This window comes from Carcharodon carcharias, chromosome 20, assembly GCF_017639515.1.
Source record: "Carcharodon carcharias isolate sCarCar2 chromosome 20, sCarCar2.pri, whole genome shotgun sequence".
Classification (NCBI taxonomy): domain Eukaryota; kingdom Metazoa; phylum Chordata; class Chondrichthyes; order Lamniformes; family Lamnidae; genus Carcharodon; species Carcharodon carcharias.
This window is the reverse complement of record NC_054486.1, coordinates 72,316,878-72,338,565: the sequence shown is the minus strand read 5'-3', so window position 1 is coordinate 72,338,565 and position 21,688 is coordinate 72,316,878. Positions and strand designations below refer to the sequence as shown.

At 40.0% G+C, this 21,688-nt stretch overlaps 1 protein-coding gene across 2 annotated transcripts; it reads left to right on the top strand.

The window, feature by feature from the left end:
* The first annotated feature begins 87 nt into the window (after window positions 1-87).
* LOC121292615 (cytochrome c oxidase assembly factor 8) lies at window positions 88-20,688 on the top strand. Of its 2 annotated transcripts, none has more exons than XM_041214810.1 (5): window positions 88-403; window positions 6,450-6,647; window positions 14,938-15,001; window positions 19,665-19,755; window positions 20,430-20,688. In XM_041214810.1, the coding sequence occupies exons 1-5, from the start codon at window positions 233-235 to the stop codon at window positions 20,527-20,529; spliced, it is 624 nt and encodes a 207-aa protein (XP_041070744.1). In that variant the 5' UTR covers window positions 88-232; the 3' UTR covers window positions 20,530-20,688. The 2 variants fall into 2 exon arrangements, with proteins under 2 accessions (XP_041070744.1, XP_041070745.1); XM_041214811.1 differs by lacking the exon at window positions 20,430-20,688 and adding an exon at window positions 19,982-20,385.
* Window positions 20,689-21,688: the final 1,000 nt, after the last annotated feature.

Here is a 21,688-nt window from a genome sequence, read left to right as displayed (position 1 = left end):
GAAGTGATGTCGTGAAGCAGAGTCATACGGACTCGAAACGTTAACTCTGTCTTTCTCTCCACGGGTGCTGTCAGGCCTGCTGAGTTTGTCCAGCAAATTTTCTTTTTGTTTTTGTTTCAGATTTCCAGCATAAGCAATATTTTGCTCTTATATTCGGAAGTGATGTCGGTTGCCTCACTGCCGTAAACTGTGACGGCCGGGATTGCGGCAAAGGATTTTTTTCCGTTTAGCGATGCGCTGCAGTTTTCGGGCTGGGTTTCCATCCGTCGGAAAACTGTTGTGGGGAAGAGTGTTGCCCAGTACTCGGGGAAAAGGAGTTGAAGCGGAGAAATGCGCAGTGTTGTCAGGAAGATGCTGTCAAATCTCGAATAGCGACGCTGATCCAAGTGAAAATAGTGCCGAGGTAAAAGAGAAACCTTCCCACCTCCAGTAATGTGAACTGCCTCCAGGTCGTTTGAAGTTTGTTAGCTCCTGGGATCTGCTCCGTTCTACTTAAGATAGGTCAAAATTGAATAAAATATTGTATCGCCTTTATATTTTCCTTCACAAACTGTGTTAACGTAGATTTAAGTTACTAACCCAAAGGTGCGTCAGACGCTGAGCAGCATTGCCAGAAGTGGACAGCATAGAAAAGTTTTCGTTACAGTATAGCTTCATTGGTTGGCAGATTCATACACACACTTCACCATCTCATGGTGTCACGTTAAGTGCCGTAACTGTACCTTCCCTGTTCGGGATAGGCCATAAGACATAGGAGCAGAAATTAGGCCGTTCAGCCAATCGAGTCTGATCTGCCATTCAATCATGGCTGATAAGTTTCTCAACCCTATTCTCCTGCCTTCTCCCCGTAACCTTTGATCCCCTTACCAATCAAGAATCTTGATGCAGTGTCATAAAACATTTCATACATGCTGCCAGTGATAAAATGTAGCTTGATCCGTTTTGTTGATCAAAAATACTTCTTTGATCACTTTGATTTACAACATATGTAAAGAATGACAAACTGCATCTTAATTGCCATTTTATTGCATGGCTTACTGTACTTGCGATGAAACAGTGCTCCTCCCTGTGTTCGCATTTAGTTGCCCTTGTGTACTATAAAATTTCTTTTTGATTTACATACATTTATGCATAGTTTATCTGTGCAGCAAACTTAAGAGCTTGCCCAACACCATAGGAGTGTTTTAATTCATTGACTGGATGTGGACATGGTTGGCAAGGCCAGCATCACTAATTGCATTTGAGAAGGTGGTGCTTTGCCACCTTCTTTGAACTGTTGTAATCCGTGAGGTGAAGACCACAGTGGTGATAAGTAGAGAGTCCTAGGATTTTTGACCTGATGATACTGAAGGAATGGCAATACAGTTCCAAGTCAGGATAGTGTGTGACTTGGAGGGGAATTTGCAGGCGGTGTCATCACATACACTTGTTGCCCTTGTTCTCCTAGATGGTAGGGTTTGTGTGTTTGGGAGTGGTTGTCAAAGAAGCCTTGGAGAATTACTGCAGTACATCTTGTAGATGGGAGGGAGTGAATGTTTAAGATGGTGGATGGGATAGCAATCAAGCAGGCTTCTTTGTCCTGGATGGTGTTGAACTTTGAGTGTTGTAGTGACATTCATCCATGGAAGTGTAAAGTATTCTATCAAACTCCTGACTTATATCTTACAGATAGTGGCAAGACATTGGGGAGCCACTTTTGACCAGAAACTTAACTGGATTAGCTGCATACATATTGTGGCTATAAGGACAGGTCAGAGGCTGGGTATTCCATAACAACTGACTTGCATCGTGACTCCCCAAGATGTTGACATTGGGAGATTCAATGATAATGTGACTGAATGTCAAGGGACAGTGGTTAAGCCTTTCTTTCTTGTTGGACATGATCATTGCCTTGCATTTAGATGAGACATTAAACTGAGGCCCCATCTGCCCCCTCACATGATCCCATGACGAGTTATCCCTGGTGTCCTGACTAATATTTATCCCTCAGTCAGTTACTAAAACAGATTGCTGTTTGTGAGAGCTTATTGTGCACAAATTGGCTGCCACATTTCCTATATAATGTAAGGGACTACACTTCAAAAGTACAGTCAACCCCTGTTGTTTGTGGGGGTTCTGTTCATGCAAAATCTTGTGAAGGGTAAAATTTCAAACTGTGAACTTGAGCATGCTCAGAGATGCCACATGCACAGTGCACGCTTTCTACGTGGGGAAGATGTTGGAAAGGTGAGAGTTCAACATTCTAAATTGCGGATGAGTGACGTTTTGGAGACATAAACTGCAATTTGGCGAACGTACGCAATCGCATGGGAAAACAAATTTGCGTTAAAGGGGGTGGTGAATGATGGGAGTTGATTGTATTTCACCGGCCGTAAAGCTCTTTGGGACATCCTGAGGTCATGAAGAGTGCTATGTAAATGCAAGTCTTTTTTTTTCCCAGAAGATTCTTGAGGTGGCAGAAAGCAAATTTAACAGTTTGAATGATGAATTGGGCTTCAACATCTAGTTAGTTTGCCACATTGTTTTTAGTGGTAAATAGTGTTCACTATTTATTTGCAGACCATTGGACTTGCCTTGGTCTGAAGGAAGGAAATAGGATCTTATTAATATCTTAGCAAAGTTATTTATTTGACTTTTTAAAAATTTCATGGGCTATGAAAGACTTGCAGTATTTAATGAATATCTTGCACCTGTCTTCACAAAGGAGGATGATGCTATCCAGGCCATAGTGCAAGGGGAGGTAATTCAGACACTAGAAGGGTTTAAAATTGATGAGGGGATATTGGATAGGCTATCTGTACTCAGAGTTCTATTCAGAGCTGGTAAGGTACCAGACCAGATGAGATGCATCTAAGGATACTGAGAGAAGTGACAGTAAAAATTGCAGAGGCACTGGCCATAATTTTTCAGTCTCCTTTAAACTCAGGACTGATGCCACAAGATTGGAGAATTAGAAACATTGCACCCTTGTTGAACAGAGGGTGTAAAGATAAGCCCAGCAACTACAGGCCAGTCAGTTTAACTTCAGTGGTAGGGAAACTTCAAAAAACAATAGTTCAGGGCAAAATTAATAGTCATATGGACAAATGTGGGTTAATAAAGGAAAGTTAGCATGGATTCCTTAAGAGAAAGTCATGTTTAACTAACTTGCTGGAGTTTCTCTGAAGAGGTAGCAGAGGGGGTTAATGAGGGCAGCGCTGTTGATGTGGTGTACATGGATTTCCAAAAGGCATTTTGATACATGGCCACACAACAGACTTGTGAACAAAGCTCCAGCTCATGGAATAAAAGGGACAGTAGCAACATGGATACAAAAATTAGCTGAGTGATAGGAAACAATTAACGTATGTTTTTCGGGCTGGAGGAAGGTTTGCAATGGAGTTCCCCAGGGTCAGTCTTGGGACCCTTGCATTCCCTGATATATATTAATAACCTAGACTTTGGTATGCATGGCGCCATTTCAAAATTTGTGAATGATATTAAACTTGGGAGCATTGGGAACTGAGGAGGATAGTGTAGAATTTCAAAAGGACAGACAAGTTGGTGGAATGGGCAGACAGGTGACAGATGACGTTCAATATAGAGAAATGTGAAGTGATTTATATTAGTAGGACTTCTAAAGCGGGTGCAGGAGCAGAGTGTCTATGTGCATAAATCATTCAAGGTGGCAGGACAGATTGAGAGTGGTTAATAAAGCATATAGTATTGTAGGCTTTATCAATGGGGATATGGAGTATGAGAGCAAGGAGGTTACGTTGAACTTGTTTAAGACACTGGTTTGACCTCAACTGAAGTATCACATCCAGTTCTGGGCGCCACACTTCAAGAAGGATGCGAATGCGTTGGAGAGAGTGCAGAAAAGATTCACGAGAATGGTACCAGGAATGAAGATAAATTGAAGAAATTAGGACTGTTTTCCTCAGAGAAAAGAAGGCTGAGAGGAGATTTGATAAGAGGTATTCAAAATCATGAGGGGTTGGAATTGAGTAAATAGGGAGAAACTGTCCTGCTCATGAAAGGTTTGAGAATGAGAATGGGACAGACTTGAAGTAATTGGCAAGAGAAGCAAAAGCGATATGAGAAAAAAAACCTTTTCACTAAGCGAGTGGTTAAGGTTTGGAATGCACTGCCAGAGAGTGTGATGGAAGCAGACTCAATCGAAGCATTCAAAAAGGAATTAGACTATTCGCTGAAAAGGAAGAATGTGCAGGGTTACAGGGGGAAGGTGGGAAAATGGCACTGATGAATTGCTCATTCAGAGAGCTGGTGCAGACATGATGGACTGAATGGCTTCCTTCAATTCTATAAAAATTGTGTGATTGTGCACTGACAGAGCACATGAAGTCATTAGTGTGACATATGGTGCTTAGTATAAAGTTGTTTAATGTGTCTTCTAATTGGTGGGTCAAGATGCCCTCACCTTTTCAATTCTAATAAATTGCATTGTTTGCATTTTCTGAGTAATTAATATGCCTCCTGGTAAGCACTACTTGTTGTTTTCCTACCCATTTTATTCAGGTTGATTTGGTTTCAAGACAGTAAAACAAGAAAACTAGTAAAGTTAATTAGCAATATGGCATATTTGAGTAATATATGTGACTTCATTATATTAACATTTGTGTGCAACAGAATCAATTTATATTTCTATATTTGCAGACCCATTTTATTCAACTGCTACACATTGTAATATTTTGATGTCTTAAAATTTATTCATAGATTGTACAGACTGCAACTTTACAGTTCAGCAGTCAAATTCTTATCTTTGCTTGGATGGAAGCCGTAACTTCTGAGCTCCCCAGCGTCAGATTTGGGGGGTGGGGGTGTCCCAGAGATGCGCTGGGGAATCCCCTTTAGAAATTCCCAGGTAAGGTTTGCACGGCAATTGCCCAGCAATGCAAACTTCCTCTGGACAATTGCCCTGCACTGGTAACTATCTGAAAACGTGATTTAAATTGCAAACTTTGCATGGTTCCAACTGGCTTACAACAATAAATTACTCAGAAAAAGTTAGAAGGATTGAAATCACTTCTAACTTATGGGTAATTATTGTACAGACCCAGACCGACCCTCCACAGGACTGCCCCGTCCCCCACGGGACCCTGCACCCCACCAGGGGTCTCTGTCCTACACACCCCACACCCACCCCCACGGGATTCCTTAACCCGCTCGGCACAACCCAACCCGAGGCTCCTTCTCGGGGACCTACTTGCCCCCTCCCCTGAGGCCCAATTGGACCCAAGACACACACACACACACACACACACACACACACACACACACACACACACACACACACACATACACACTGACCCTCAGGCACTGTTTAAAAAAAAAAGGGGCGGGTCTCCTTCACTTCAACTCTCCTGCACTTCGCTGCTGGGCCTCGAGGGTGCATTGCACTGCCTGGTTCTCGCCTGGCCTGAGTCAGAATGTTGGGCGAGACAGATTCGGAATATTCATGTGAGTAATTGGGCACGGAGTGGCAATTCTACGCTGATTACCGCTCCAAGGAAGCTACGACCCAAAATGTAAACAGACCAGGTTATTGAATGCAGTGTTCCCAGTCTGCACGCACCTCTCCTCCACTCCATGCATGGGTTGAACGAATGGGGTTAAACCAATCAACATTCAATCTTTATCTGATCATGTTCTGGCATGACCTGATCTCATTACAAATTAAGTACAATGAAGATTTTTATATTTTTAAAGTATGTTTTATTTTTATTCCATTTCTTTTCTATCTGGATGTGATGCCTCCAAAGTGCTACATTAGTTTGCTGTCACCACTTCAGGCTCAGCCCAAATTCACATGTCAGTTTAAGTTAAATACACTTGAAGTCTTCTAATTCAAATTTCAGTACATTGTTGTTGAATCTACTGGGCTATATTAAAATATATATTTTGGTCATACTACTACTCTGAAAGCATTGTTGGAGAGTTATTAGTAATTGTTAATATATTTAAGCTGTTCCAATTTTGTTTAAAACACAAAAAAACACTAAATAATTGTCCATGACCTTGGCTTGTCCACACTCCATGAAAACTGTCACCATTCTGCTTCCACATGGCAAAGAAAAATCAATTCATCTGTGATCTTCCACAACAGTGTCACAAGAACTCATTCTTACTGATTTCAGCTTGAATTTTTGCCTGGCTAAGTTCTTATATTCAGCATGGTGGAAAAGTTCTGGAGTTCATGCTTTTGGTAAATACTTAGCTCTGTACACCTCCTACATGGAAGAACCTATTCTTAACCTCAGGTATCCACATGTACCCATATTGAAGTGTGTATTAAAGATCTGTCATTTTTCAGACAAACATTCATGAAATGTGTATTGTAGCTTCAATGGCTGTACAAATGTGGTCTTACAGTCTGAGCTGTTTTAATTCTGTAATTTTAAGAGAAATACTAATTCTTTATTACCTAATCTGAACTAATTCTTTTTCAGATTTCAAATTTTCAGCCTCCTGCAAACTCGCACCATGACTGGGTTGGCCCCCCAGATAAATTTTCAAACCTAAGACCTATAAAGTTTTATTCACTCAAGAATGAATCCAAACTGGAACAGCAGCTGAGGAAGTTAAGGATAGAGACACAAAATTGGAATCAAAAATTTTGGTCCAACCAGAACATAACTTTCAACCAGGTGGGTATTATGAGTTGTTTAAGCTTGCATTTATTAGAATGCTTTTAGTGGCAGGAATTTCTGATTTTTTTAAGTCACAAGATGCAACCAGTCTTTCTTTGTATTATTTACATAGGACAGACAGCACAGAAACAGGCCATTCAGCTCAACCAGTCCATGCTGGTGTTTATGTTCCCTTGGGCCTCCTCCTATCTTTCTCATCTAAAGCTAACATCATAATCTTCTATTCCTTTCTCCGTGCTGGGTTTCGGATCTTGCTGGTTTCTGGAGAAAAAAATCAGAATCTTAATTCAATTCATAGGAGACACATGAAATCGTGAATAAGTTTCTTTTTATTAAAGTTTTAAAAAAATTACATAATAATGAAAAAATAATGTCTGGAAAAAAAAAAATAAGGTAAGTAAGGCTGACTTGCACGCTGTGCTAGATTCAAAGTACAGATTGGGCGGATTGGGTCGTGTGGGATCAACGGTTGCTTGGAGCGTGGGATAAAGACTGGTGCACAAAGACACTAACTAGTCTGGTGTGCCGATGCAGCACACATCCATTTTTGAATAGCCAGATTTGAGACACTGTACCACTTCTACCTCACATTTAACTGTGCTGAAATTAATTTTCTCGCGCTCGCTCTCTCTTGGGCTCTCTCTCTCTTGCGCTCTCTTGGGGGTTATTCAAAAGATAACGTTGGGGATTCCATCATGGAGGTTCCCAGGTAAGGATTTGCATGGCAATTGTCCAGAAGTGCACACTTCCTCTGGACTATTGTTCTGTGCTGGGAACCATCCAAAAATGCGATTTATATCGCAAATTTTGGATAGTTCCGCCACGGTTACATCAATGGTTATCCAGAAAAGGTTAGAAGAATTAAAACCTCTTCCACCTTCTGGGCAATTATTGTAAGCACCCAGACCAACTGCCATGGGACTTGCCCCACTCCACCGACCGCGCGCACCCCCCCCTCCCCCCAAAAAAAACAAGGCTTCCCCCCACACCCCGCACCTCCAACATCCCCCGACTTCCAACCCCACCACGTCCCCTAACCTCTGACCCCCCCCCCTACCTGATGTCTGGCCGCCCCCCGAGATACAACACCCCTGTCATCTGATCCCCCCGCCCCCAACATCCAATATCCTGACTTCCTACATTCCCACTTGCTCCCCCCAAACCCTGACCTCCCAAACACCAGCACCCCCCCACCCCCCCCCCCCCCCCCCCCCCCCCCCCCCCCCCAAAAAAAAGCCATGCTGACCCGCACCACGCCACCTCTGCTGCCCTGACCCACCCTCCCACCCGGCTGCGACCCCCACCTACCCAATCTTCCCCTGCCCCAAACCTCCCAGCCGACCACCCCACCCACCGCCCGAATCGCCTGGGCTCCCAACCACACCAGACCTCTGACCCACCTCACTTGACCCCTAACCTCTGACCCTCTCACCCACATGCCTGACCTCCAACAATCCCCACCCACTCACCTGACCTTTGACCCTCCCACCCCTGCCACACCCACCCCTAACCTTCCCCGACCAACCCCCCAATCCCTGACCTCTGAACCCCCCCCCCCCCCCCCCCCCCCCCCCCCCCCCACAAATCCCAGACCTCCAACAACCCCGACCTCCGAATCCCCCCACACCCAACCTCGGACCTCTGGCCCCCTCACCCCCGACCCTCCCCCAACATCCGACTGCCCCCAACTTCCAAACCCCCCCTCCAAATCCTCTCCACTTACCTTAGGCACTTAACTTCTCCCTGGCCTGTCAGTCTCACTGGCCCTTTAAATTTACATGATTTACGGTAGCTAGTGCCGTAAAAAGGGGGCTTGGCTTCCCTACATCTGCCGGAGGTGCATTTTGCTGGGGCCTGCGAGGAGTCTTTCGATGCAGGCCACCAAACAGCACCAGTGATCAAAAGGGTCAGTGTAATTTTCAAGGTCAGGAAAGTATGTATTTATTTCTTCTAACTCCTGCAGACCATCTCTTTCCGATGCTAGTTGGAAGTTACGGCCCCATATTTCTTGCTTCTAGATATTGCGCACTCTCCTTTAGTAGGGATTCCATTATTTTTCCTGCCATCGATGTTAAGCTGACTGGTTGATAATTCCCTAGGCACGTTCTGTCCACCGTCTTAAATAGAATAATTACGTTAGCTATCTGTCAGTCCTCTGGCCTACACCTTTTTCTAACAAATTATTAAATCCGTGTAGAAATGCCTCTGCTACCTCTTCCCTCGATTCTTTTTAAATACGTGGATGCAATCCAGCCAGACCAGGAATTTTATCCTCTTTGTTTAGTTTATTCAGTGAATCCTTTTTTTTGTTTCAAATGCACTTATATCATTGTTCTTTTCATCATTCAATGTCATGTCTGCCTGTTATCCTGTTTATCCCTTAATGGTCCAATTCCCATCATAGCATTTTTTGTTATTGATGTGCCTGTAAAATATTTTACTATTTTATTTTATGTTCCTTGATATTAATAGTAACCTATGATCTGAGAAATCAGCATTGATTAGTCAAACCACAAAAAGTTGGAACATAGGAACAGAGGAATTAAGAGCAGGAATAGGTCTTTTGGCCCTTCAAGCCTGCTCCACCATTCAATAAGATCATCTTTGGTCTGACTGTGGTCTCAACTCCACTTTCCTGTCTGCCCCCCACCTCCCACCCTCCCCCAATAACCCTTGACTCCCTGGTCTGTCAAGAATTTGACTCAGCCTTGAAAAAGTTCAATGACCCAGCTTCCACTGTCTTTTGGGGGGGGAAAGAGAATTCCACATGCGTATGACCCTCTGAGAGAAAACAAAAATCTCTTCATCTCCATCTTAAAAGGGAGACCTCTTATTTTTAAACTCTGTATCCTAGTTCTAGTCTCTCTCATGAGAAGAGACATCCTCCTGGAATCCACCCTATCAAATCCATCAAGATCTTGTATATTTCAATAAGATCACCCTTCACTATTCTAAACTCTATTGGGCATCGTGTGCTCAATTTAGTATTATAAGGAGCAAAGGATTTGATCAGCTCAGGTAGAACTTGCAATTGTTCTACTTGTAAAATAACATTTTTAAAATATTTTTATAACTTTTAGCGATGAAGTATGAAGATCTTAAAAAAGAAAAAAATTGAAGTAAAGTTGATCAGTATGCTTCTGTATGTTTTGTCAACGAATTGTATATAATTTAAGAGGGGACCCAGCATGGGAATTTGGGCTATGCCACAGTAGCCATGAAGAAAAGCCATTGAAGGTTGTCATTATGTTTATATCCTTACACACTTTCCTTGGAGGATAGTGCAAAGTGGTGGAAGAATTCACAGGCTGACCAGCTCCTTCCATGGACATCTTTATATCAGCTGATTTGGGAATGGTGGATGGGGAGTGGGGTTTGTTGTCTCCCACAATTCACACACAACCACTGGGAATATCCTGCTGGATGTCAACCCAGAATTCAGAGCAGGTGCTCTGATTTCTTACGTTTGTACTTCCACTTGCCGTTTGAACCCTGCACCTTGTTACTAGGAGGCCGTCTGCTACCACTAAGTCAGGTTTGCTCTGCCATTGGAGATAATTTAATTGTGACAAATAAATTAATATTATTGTAGGTTTCAGCCCAGAAGAGATGCAATTGGAGTCTGAAAAGCTACTTGAAGTTGGGGTAGTTGTATTGGGTAATCCATTCACTCTCCGGGTAAACCAGTTACAGCTTAGGGACATGTTAGATTGCACTCAAATAAACTGACATTCTCTTCTAATTTGCCCTTAATATTTAAAAAAAAATATAGATTTTGCATTGTGAACCACAGCACCAAATATTTGGTAAATGATCATTCTTACATTAGGAATATCTGAAGCTATGCTCACCATCCGCAGAACTACCTAATTAATTTCTAATATTAAAAATCTTTTGACTGCCAACACATTTCTGGTCATACTTCCTGTGTCATTATTTTGTCTCACAATGTGACACTAATACTTAACTATATTGAATGGGTAATGCTATAAAATCTCCTTTATCAATCCATTCCTTCGACTATAGGTGGCACTGCCAACTTTCTTTCACATTCCTATTTCTGTTTGTTGACCTAAGCTGTTTTCTGCACTACAACAAAGTTAAAGTTATTTTAAAATAGTTACAGGCTGATCTAAAATAATGCATTTACAATATATTTATGGTCATATGTTTTGATGCCCCACATTCCTCAATTCCTGATATTTCAGCAATGCACATAATTAACTAACATGTTGCCATCACAGTTGCTGCATAACACAAACTAGGGAAGAATTTTAAGTCTTAGAACCTGTAAATTGATATGATTCTGTTTAATCTTGTCTAATTTGTGCCATGTTCTTCCAATGTAGATAAATAATTATTGTGCCACTATTGCAGTCCATTAAAAAAGATGAAGGAAGAACTTGAACTATTAAAGCTTGAAAATTGAATTTATTATTTTGTTCTGATAAGAATTTAATGACTACTTCCCAATATTGACACCACCCTAATAGTTGCTGGTACAGCATAAAAAATTAGAAATTTTAATTTGGGAACCTGTAAATGTGTTTTACTCTGTCCCCTTCTGTGGGTTTCTAGTTTTTTCTGCCTCATGACATTGCAATATTCTCTTTCCTTGCAGAATTAAATAATTAAGTTGCACGTACACAGGTACACAGCATAGAGATATGCTTTGAACAATCAATTGCGAAAACCACATTTAATGAATGCAGACCAGGTATTTTTTAGCAAGTTATAAACCAGTACTACCAGATCTGGGATGCTGGGACCTTCCCCTTCACTTTACTGACAAAAATTAATGTACCAATTGTATTTCGTCTCCCCTCTTCTAAGTATAGCAACCCTATTCTATGCTTCCAAAACCAAAGAACAACCCCAGTGCAAGTAATTACGCTCCACACACTGCACCTAGGATTCCTTGGGATAGAGTTGCCGAGAGGGCACCAGGGAAATACACAAGGCATGTGCGCAAGTTGGGGGCAGGGGTGGGGATGGGGGTTGACATAATTAGGTAAGTGACCCAGTTCAGACAGTTTTTTATGGCAATGAGAAAATCTGATAAAAGAGCTGGGCACCTGGGTCTGTGCAGTTCTTTCCACTGACCCCAGAGAAGAGACACGATTAGCAGTTTTGCAATCTTTGTACCACTGCACAATAAGACTGTATTTGCATTACACTGACGGAAGTGGAGCTTAAGTTTATTTCAATATATTTTTCACTTTTTCCTCAGTGTTTTGTTCTCAACTTTCCCTGGCTGCTCCCAACAAATACCTCCCTGCACTGCCATCACCTTAGCTTAGATAGAAAAGACTATTTATTGGACTGGACCAATTCCCACAGCTGTTTGCATTTGCCTTGGCTGGCAGCTTTTTCAAATCAGTCTGTCAGTATACATGACTAGCTTGATGTCCCATGTTCTGGGAAAAGCCTATATTTTCTTTTGTGTGATGTCCCTTTAAGAACAAAGTGGGCTGGGGAGTATATTGAAAAATAGTTAATTGGTTTCCTGATTATGACATCATTAGTTTCCAAGAAATGCCCAGGTGACCTGGAGTTGCCATGGGGATGAACAGCTAAGAAGCAAAACGTAAATAGAAAGATGATTGCAGTGGGTTAAGCCTTTTTTCTGTTTAACAGTTTAGAATTTGTGCAAAGAGAAAACAAACATGGCTCTTTCTGAATGGAACAGTTTTCTGTTTGGCAATCTTCAGACAGATACTGGTGTTAAATCATGCCTCTGAGAATAGAGCAGAAACTGTTACGGTTTGTGTTATACAGTTAGAAAGGACAGAACACTGATAACAGGAAGAACGAGGGATTGAGCATGGACAATAACCAATGCTGCTGTTAAAGTGGTGCCAGGACCCACCAGATGGTTTAAATTAAATAAGGTTTTTAACATGCTTAAGAAGCTACATTTAAAACTAAATTAAAATTAAATTTTACCAGTTTAGTGTGATCCATGCCTTTGCTTTTCCTTGCTGAGTTTTCCAATGTCCAACATATATATGGATACTTTAAGCTGCACCCAGGCATCTGAGTGATCAGTTGTTAACCAGCTCCAAGAGAGACAGAGGACTGACTTCATGTGTTCACATAGGTTTGTGAATCCAAATGTTGAAAGCATTGCAAATGCAATTTTCTTCAAACAATTAAAATTCCATGGCAGGGACAGTCAGCTCATCACAACAGAGGCCCCATGATCACTTTCCGTAGCTTAACGTGCACTCTGCAGATCTCTAAACTTTGCCCATAATTCCGCTTCGTCAAGAATGGTTTTCTTGTGCTTCATTTGAAAATGTCGTTGAACACTTGATGTGTGACAAACAACACTTTCAAACAGAAAGCATAGACCTTCTTTTGAATAAATCATAATATGTCTGTCCAAGAAGGCTGAAATGAACGGACATCTAACTTTGCTTTTTTAGGAGCTGGTATTTTCTCAAATGTACTCCTCAATTTACAGTGAAAAAAAATTATGATAGACAATGTCAAACACGCACTGTTCCATGTTACGTGATACTTATATAAGCAGCAAACTGGGACTTAAAAATATCCCAGTAATGAACAGAACCATAAGCATTTACTATTTAAATTCTATATATTTTGGAACAATGTAACATACCTTCTTGGGATAAGGAAATTACAAAATATTAGATTTAGAACTTTTTGTGCCATTAATTGGACCAGCAGTGTGAGTGCCACTCAAAAACAGGCATGATTTTGTCAAACCCTGTTCTAGGATTTTGCCACAGCAAATATATACAGATTGTCAGTGGAATATTTTCCACAGAAGCTAAATGCTTTGCACCATTGCTAAACCTGGAGTATAAATCGAATATGAAGCTATCTTATACTCCAATATTCACAGTAATTACACAGTCCATGTGAACCACTAGGCGACCTGTGGTCAGACACAGCATTCTGAAACCAAGCGGCAGATGCCACACCAAACAGGTGCTATGGATTGCTCCTCAACTCCCCAGACGCTTGTCACACTGTGAGCCAACCAGTCTCACTGAACTTCGTCTTTAACGCAAGGATTTCCAATCTCCAATCTTTAAGAACTCGCATTGGAATCTTCTCCCAAAGTGACGCTTTCTCTCAGGCGCCTTCTGCAAAGGTCCACCTTCCAGGTTTCAAACTCTCCTTCCAATGATCCTCTCTCCTGGATCGCCACATGCATTCAAGCTTTCTTCCATGCACGCTCTCTCAAATGGCCAGCTACGCCAACAGTACACCACTGCTTCCCATGCCCATAGTAAAGAGTTACAGACTTTCAGCTGTCTCTTTGGACTTTCTGTCTTCTCATTTTATATCTGCTTCCTGCAGCTTTCTTCTCTTTAAGCCTGAAGCTTGGAGCATTCCTCTCTGCTCTTTGCTTTCATTTCCACAGAACAGGACCTTTTCCGGACTCCTGTTCTTCCTTTGACTAGAAGGTCTTCTTGGGACCCCTCCTTTCTGTCTCATTCCTTGGCTTTGGGATCTTTCGGTTGTTTTGGGAAATGTACTCGCTCTGCAGTTCCCTCTCCCAGTAGACTACTGACAACTTGGCATCTCCCTTGAGATTCAGAACTCACTTGACATCACTGTTAATTTAACTTTACAGTAATTCGTCTAAGATTCTTAGACTTATACAAGCAGACTGCTGTGGGAAATGTCAGCTAGAGAGAGATTTAAACTGCTCCCTTCAACTTGCAGCTTAATGACCAACTGAACTTAAACTGCTTTTGGTTTCTGTGTCTGTAGGTGGGTCCTCCCTCTCTGAACCCCTGTTGCTAGGCAACAGCACAGTTTTTTCTACTTTTGTTGGCTTTAACTCTCCTTCAACAGTCATAGAAAACTCATTAGAAATGCAGGTACACAAACAGAGCTTTAGACTTGCTGCCTCCACTCAAATGAAACTAGATCCCAGGTTTCACCTTTTAACCCACAAATAGAAAAAAATTGAACTTAAACTTAAAGATATACTCTATTCGTAACACACACAAATGCAAATATAACTTACTTAAACCATCTGTATTTCCTAATAGTTTTCCTGAGTTACAGACTTTTTCAGGCTCGTGTTTTGATTCGTACCTAGAATCTGTCACATTTTTTAAAACGTGCACTAAAAATAAGACTGCACAGGGGAAGATTCCTCAGCCTTTGATACTAAATATTTTCCTTCCAATCTGCAAGTAATGTTGGAGGACATCACTGTTAAATTCAAAATTGGACAGATTTGTAAAAGCTTTAGGTTGGATGTCTGCCTGCTTTTTGTAAAATGTTATTCATTATTTGCCAGGAGAAAGAGAAGTTCATACACTCCCGCTTAAAGGCAAAAGGAATAGGATTAAGAGATGAGGAAGGTGAGTAAACTGTATTCTATTTTTGTATTTCAGTTAGGTACCTATAAAGGTTTTTTCGATTCATGTGGTCCAATTGTAAAAGACATTTTATCTCTAAAATATATAAATGAGGTTGTTTAGAAATTCTTCTTGGAATGTTATGGATGTTTTGTCATATTTTGGAATTGATTGGTAGGGAAGTATGAACCACTGAGTTTTCTGCATGTCTTAAAATTATCCCTGGTTACCATGTTATGTTTTAAAACTGCATTGGAGGAACTCCAACCTTATGTAGAACATCCACTGTGAGGGGAGAGGGTGTGCATAGAACTTAATGATATCAGTATTGCTGAAAAAAGAGAGATGCTGTCAAAGCTTTTCATCTTGCACTCATCAGGACAGACACAAGAATGCCAAATTTCAAAGGTAACAATGGTTTATACTGCATGAGAAAATGGTGCTAATTGGTTAGCACCAATTAGCTAACCAATTAGTTCTGATTGGCTGAGACATTGCCATGGTGAATGCACCAGAGAGCTATTGCTTTTGTTTATTCAAAAAATGTACAATGTCTGAACATATTCCTTTTACCTGCAGGGGACAGGTACCTGCATATGAATATATGTAGCTTCCAGCAAGCGTAAGTGAGCTACATTGCAAGCCCGACTAATAATCTTAAATTGGTTGTTGGTGTAATTAGCATACTCGGGGTTGTTCAGAAAATGCTGCCTAATCATGGAATCACATCTAACGTTAAACATTATGTTCTGAATTTTGCAAGCATGGATTGGTTGAGTATGGTCAATACTCTGCCTAATGCGAACAGCCCAAGGGATGTGCTGTTTGATACGATCCACCAGTCGATGGGACCTGTGGCCTATGTACCTGGCATCATACTGGCACTGAAATTCATGTACCACATTAGTCATTTGTGTTGCAGGCAGAATGTCTTTTTGGCTTGATGGTAGCATCCTGTTAGTGGAAAACGCCACACGTGTTGCCACTGCATAGTAGCAGCTTGCTCAAATTGTTGAGAAATTTTATTCTTCCGGGGGAACTTTGAGGTAGACTGGGCACTTTTCAGGTCTGAAAGTGGCGGCCTTTGGCCCATTCGTGAGTATGTACGATACACAGTGAGCAATGATCTGTGGATATGCAGGTTGTGTGTAGTCTTCACGAAAGTGAAGGAATCCTTCATCGAGTATATGGAATAGTCACTCAGAACCAGTTGTAGCAACTCGCTCAACCATTTGGCTAATTTATGTTAAGCAGAACCAGTCATAGATAAGATGGGGACATAATGGGATATCACTTTTGTGTGTCTTGGGCAGCCCCGTACATATGTGGACATAGTGAACCATGTGAACGAATCCTATAATATACACTACAAGGCAGCTCATTACTCTCACACAAGTCTAACAAAAGTTTTTGTAACTTGCTTTCGAACAGGGCTATGAGGTCGTACTTTGTGGTGGATCCAATGAATATGAATTTTGATGTGTTATTAAGAACAGTGTGCATTTTGTCAATATAGTTGTGCTTTTTAAGGATGAGTATTCCAGTTCCTTTGCCCAGCTCTCAAATATGTATGCCTAGGTTGGCCTTGCGACTTTGCAATGTCACCAGACATTCACGCTGCATGTGAAAATGCAGCATGACAGCAATGCCATGTCTATGTGCCTATTTGACATTGCGAGCCTATTCAGTAATGTGTTGCTTAAGGAAACCATAGACATTTGAGCTGCGTCACTATAATATGGCAATCTAGACGCATTGCCAACTTATGAATTTAGCAACATGCACAGTTGAATTCAATTTGAATGACACTGTGTATGCCCAAATAGATTGTGTTGCCACGAAATCCATGTAGGGCCAGCTCTCGCCAACATTTTCATTGATTTTCAGGAGAAATGTGTTTTTGATTGAATGCCCCCTCACTACCTAACCCTGCATATTTCTGATACATAGATGATTTGTTTGCTATATTTGAATCTGCAGCTGCTTATAAGAATTTCCCTACACACCTTAATGTTCTCCATCCATGCTTAAATTCACCTTTGAAATGGAGCAGTCTAATGAGCTCCATTTCCTCAACATGGTAGTTGAGAAATCCGCTAATGGGTTGTCTGCTACTGTTTACCACAAGCCTACCTTCACTGGTCAGCGTACGCGTTTGAATTCCTACAGCTTCATGCACTACAAGATTGGCCTTATCGGCAATCTTGTAAATAGGGCCTGAGCTGTTTGCTCTTCGTGAAAGCTTGATGCTAAATAGGGTGCATTAAAGCTATCCTGAGTAATGCAGTATATGAATTTCAGTGCCGGTGCAATGCCAGGTAGGTAGGCCAGATGTCCCAACGACTGGCGGAACGTATCAAACAATATGTCCCATTGGCTGTTCGCGATGGACAGTGTACTGACAGTACTCAACCAACCTATGCTTGCAAAGCTCAGAATATAATGTCTAACATTAGATGTGACTCCATGATTGGGCAGCATTTCCTGAACAACCATGAGTGTTCTAGCTCACTTACACATGCTGGAAACTACCTATATTCATGTGCAGGGACTTGCCCTCTGTGAGCAAAAAGAATTTTTGCTTTTCTCATGCAATATAAATTATTGTTCCCTTTGAAATTTTCATATTCGTGCACCTGTCCTGATGAGTGCAAAATGAAAAATTGACAGCATGTCTCTCTTTTCAGCAATACTCAAGTTCTGTACTACCAAGTGACTATTAATAATATCAGTGAAGGTAAAGTACTGTACATGGCTGGATTGACTGACTGATGGATAAAGAATCCATAGCTATGTCTTATCACATTTGTAAACGTCCATATTTTTCAGTCACATTCAGATTATTTGAATTGATGCAAATTGTTAAGTTGCAAACCCAGTTCATGCAGTTCTGGCTTAAAAATTGGGACCTAACCTGGGCTGTAACAACCCTTTTGGATAATATGTAGGGGACTAATACCTGATCTGCAACATTGTGGTATTGCAAAGGTTGGACTGTGACATGAAGTAACTCACTTTGCTCATCCATGTGCTTTTGGACTGCAGTAACTCCGATACCAAGAATTTGTTTTGCTGTCTGGCAACAGGCAGTAACTTTGCACAACATTGAAACATTGGCCATTCACCTCAGTTTAAAAAAAATCTATTTTTCAAATTTAATATTATACCCTGCTTCCTCTTTGGGGTTCCCACTGGCCGTCTGCTCTGCAAATCTTTTTCAAGTGATATTTTGTAGCTGACCACTAGGAGGTGTGCAAGAGTGTCCTTGGGTGATCTTCAGTGATTTTTTTCTGTGCTTCCTCTCTGTGGACTAATGTTGTGTCTCTACTCAGCACTTGTGATATTAGCACATCAGTTGGGAATTCCAGACACCAATAACTATTTTATCATCAATGCTATAATATATTGGAGCTCCAGGGCACAAAGAATTGAAATTAATTACTTTTTTAAGATGAATCTATGGGGACGAAGCAAAGTATAGGATTTGAATTGAGTTGTCAATCACTAGAAATATTTTTCATCAAGCTTAAAATTTTAAATACATGAGATTTAGCAGTTACCTTATAATCCTTTTCACATTGTGACACTTCAGTCAAGTATAAATTTAACTAAGTATAAATTTTACAGAGCAGACAACTGTTTAATTTTCCAGCAATGTGATGAATTTAAGTCTCTAATTTGCATTGTGTTGCACCAGAATGGTAGAACATGGGGTCAGAAATAGGGCCGGCTGTGTAACTGAATCTATTTACTCTCATCTCTTTCCTCTGCCCTTTCCTCATATTCATATATATCCACACATGAATATATACAAATATATATATTCCTCTTTTTTAAAAATAAATGTGCAGTTGTTTCTGACTCAATTACTTACAGTGATGCAGTGTATATTCTAATAAACCTGTCTCAAAACATTTCTTCTGACCTCCTTTTGTTCTTTTTTAGTGATTATCCTAATTCTGGTTCATGTTCACAATTTTCCATTATGTGAGATGCTGATGTGCACTTGGGAATACTAGTTCATATTCCAGAAGGAAGAAATTAAAATGTGGGAAGATCAATCAGGCCATGTTGATATACTTACGGTATTAGGAAAAGTCTGAATCCTAGTTAGCTACACACCAATTTGGAACAAGATTTATATAAATTTATTTATTTTTTTTACAAAAATCTAAATCTTCCTGTAAAACTGAAATATACAGTTAAAAGATTCACCCTAAATGCAAGGTCACCATAGAATTTGGTCATCATTGAAATAAAATTCAATTAATAACAAAAATAAGAGAATGCTTATCCTTCTTCATAATTAGTAATGTGAGAAGAAACTTGTAAGAACTCAGCAGCTTTGAAATGTGACTGCTGAGAATATGATTTTAATTAATTGATTAATTAGAGAAAAATTGCTAATTTGCTATTTTTATTTGAAAAAAAAATGTCCTGATACCTAAAAGTGGAATAGTGTGAATTGAATCAGTTTATCTTCTTGTATGTATTTGCTTGTGTTTAATAAAATGACCAGCTAAGAATAAAAAACTAGTTGCAGTTCTGCTTCTAGTTGCTAAATGTCTCCTTTTTACTCAAGGTAATTAAGTTTCATAGCTTACCACAAAACCTTATATACTCTACACAGTACTTATGATTTTAATCGGTCATTTTAAATTTTCAGGGAGAAAAAACACACTGAGTGCAGAAGAGATGGCTGACTTTTATAAGGAGTTCCTTGATATAAATTACAAAAAGCATGTGAACTACAATAAGTAAGTAAATTTACTGATTAATTTTTAAGTAGTGTAAACAATGTAAAAGCTGGATTGAGTTTATTAAGAGGACTAAGAATAAATTGGCAGTGTAATAGACTATTAAAAAGTAATTTATTTCAGGACATTAGGAATAAGGCTGCTGTAATCAATCATTTAGTGATTATAGCTGTGTACGTACAGTGATTAAGAATAAATAAATAACTCCTTGCTTCACAATCTACAGGTACCCCATCAATACTGAGATCTGCTCCATAAATCTGACAGCCTTAAGCATGTTGCTTAAGTAGAGCATTTCCATCGTATTGTAATATTGCATTCTTGAGTGAAGAATAAAACCGACCAGGAATTGTAAAGAAGCCCATTTCTTCTTCTGTCCATGTACCCCACCTAAAGTAAATTGTGATGAGGTGAACAATAGCCATATGAAAATAAACAGAGGTCAATAAAAATAGATTTAAAGTTTGTGATTCTGTTCAAAGTTCATTTTAACCTCACCATAATTGTGATGTTATTATTGTCGCCAGATTATAAGTAAAAATATTTGTATGCTACAAGGCAGAAAGTATTGCTCAAAATTGAATTATTTCAAAGTTTACTGTCTAAGTGTAACTTTGCAACACAGTGAATGTTGTCAAATGAGTAAGTCATTTTTTCCATATTCCTTTGATTAGGGAATGGTACAAGCATAATTTTACTATCACGTGGTTAATGGGTCGAGCGGTGCTGCAAAGTGCCTGGAGAAAACTGAGATGGAAGAAGGAAGTCAGATGATGAAGATCCTGTTCTGTGAAAAGTCTAATTGGACTTAAACGCTTGAAGTTGGAACTTAACTTTGCTATGAAGCTATTTAAATTTAGGTGTAACTTTAGCATCCCAGAGTAAATGAATCCTAAAATATACACACTTGTTATTAAAGTATAATGTATTTTCTGTGTTTGACTTATGTATATATTTTTGTTACAATCCTTGTATTTGTTCAGCTTCTAATAGTATAAGTGATGACATAAGTTTAACGAGTGGGAACTCTTAAATTAATTGCACAGTAACCAGATATTCTTCTTTAATGAAAAATGGGACAAAACCAGTTTTCTGCCATGTTATAATCTCAGTAGAGACCAGTAACACATCTTAAAAAAAAAAATCCCAGTTATTTACTAAAAGAATGAAGCCACCAGATTCCACAGTTTAAAACACAAGAATTTTTACTATATAATAGTCAAACAAAGCAAATGTTAAATACTATTTTAGCTAACCACCCATTCTTTCTTACCAGAAGCAACATGAGTTAAACATGAATTAACAGGCAAATTGTGGTTGATTATAAATGATAAATTACACATTAAATGGCAGGTACACCTAAAGCAGACCTTCCGAATTGGCTCAGCATATAGGTCACCAATCTAAATCACAAAAGTCCTGCAAAGAATTTCAACTCCTCTCTAAGAGCTAGTCTGATCCCCAGCCAACAGCAGTGCACAATCAACCTGAGTTCCACGAGCATGGTCTCCACCAAAATTGGCACATGTCAGCAGAGCCTCCACAACTTGGTCTGAATGTCATAGATTCACCAACATTATCTTCAAGTAAAGAAACAGCTGCAGCAACTGTACCCTTTGCTTATTCTCAGTTTCTGGATCTAGTCTGTTTTCTTCAGCCTGCCCATATGATGCTGATGGAATCATCATCTACTACAGAGCTTGGATTGATCTGTGTTCTTGTTATATGTTCTATTTTATGTATAGCTATGTTCCTTTTATATGCTTTCAACCAGATCCAATCTCCCTAGAAGTTTTGGTTTCCAATCTCGGTTTCAGTCGTTGTTTCCTTAGAAACTGGGAGGCCCAGTTTTCTTTTTGATTTTCTTTTTCAGTTTCCCTTTTCAATTAGGGTGTCTCAAAAAATACAGGCTTTGAAACTATGAATTCCATCG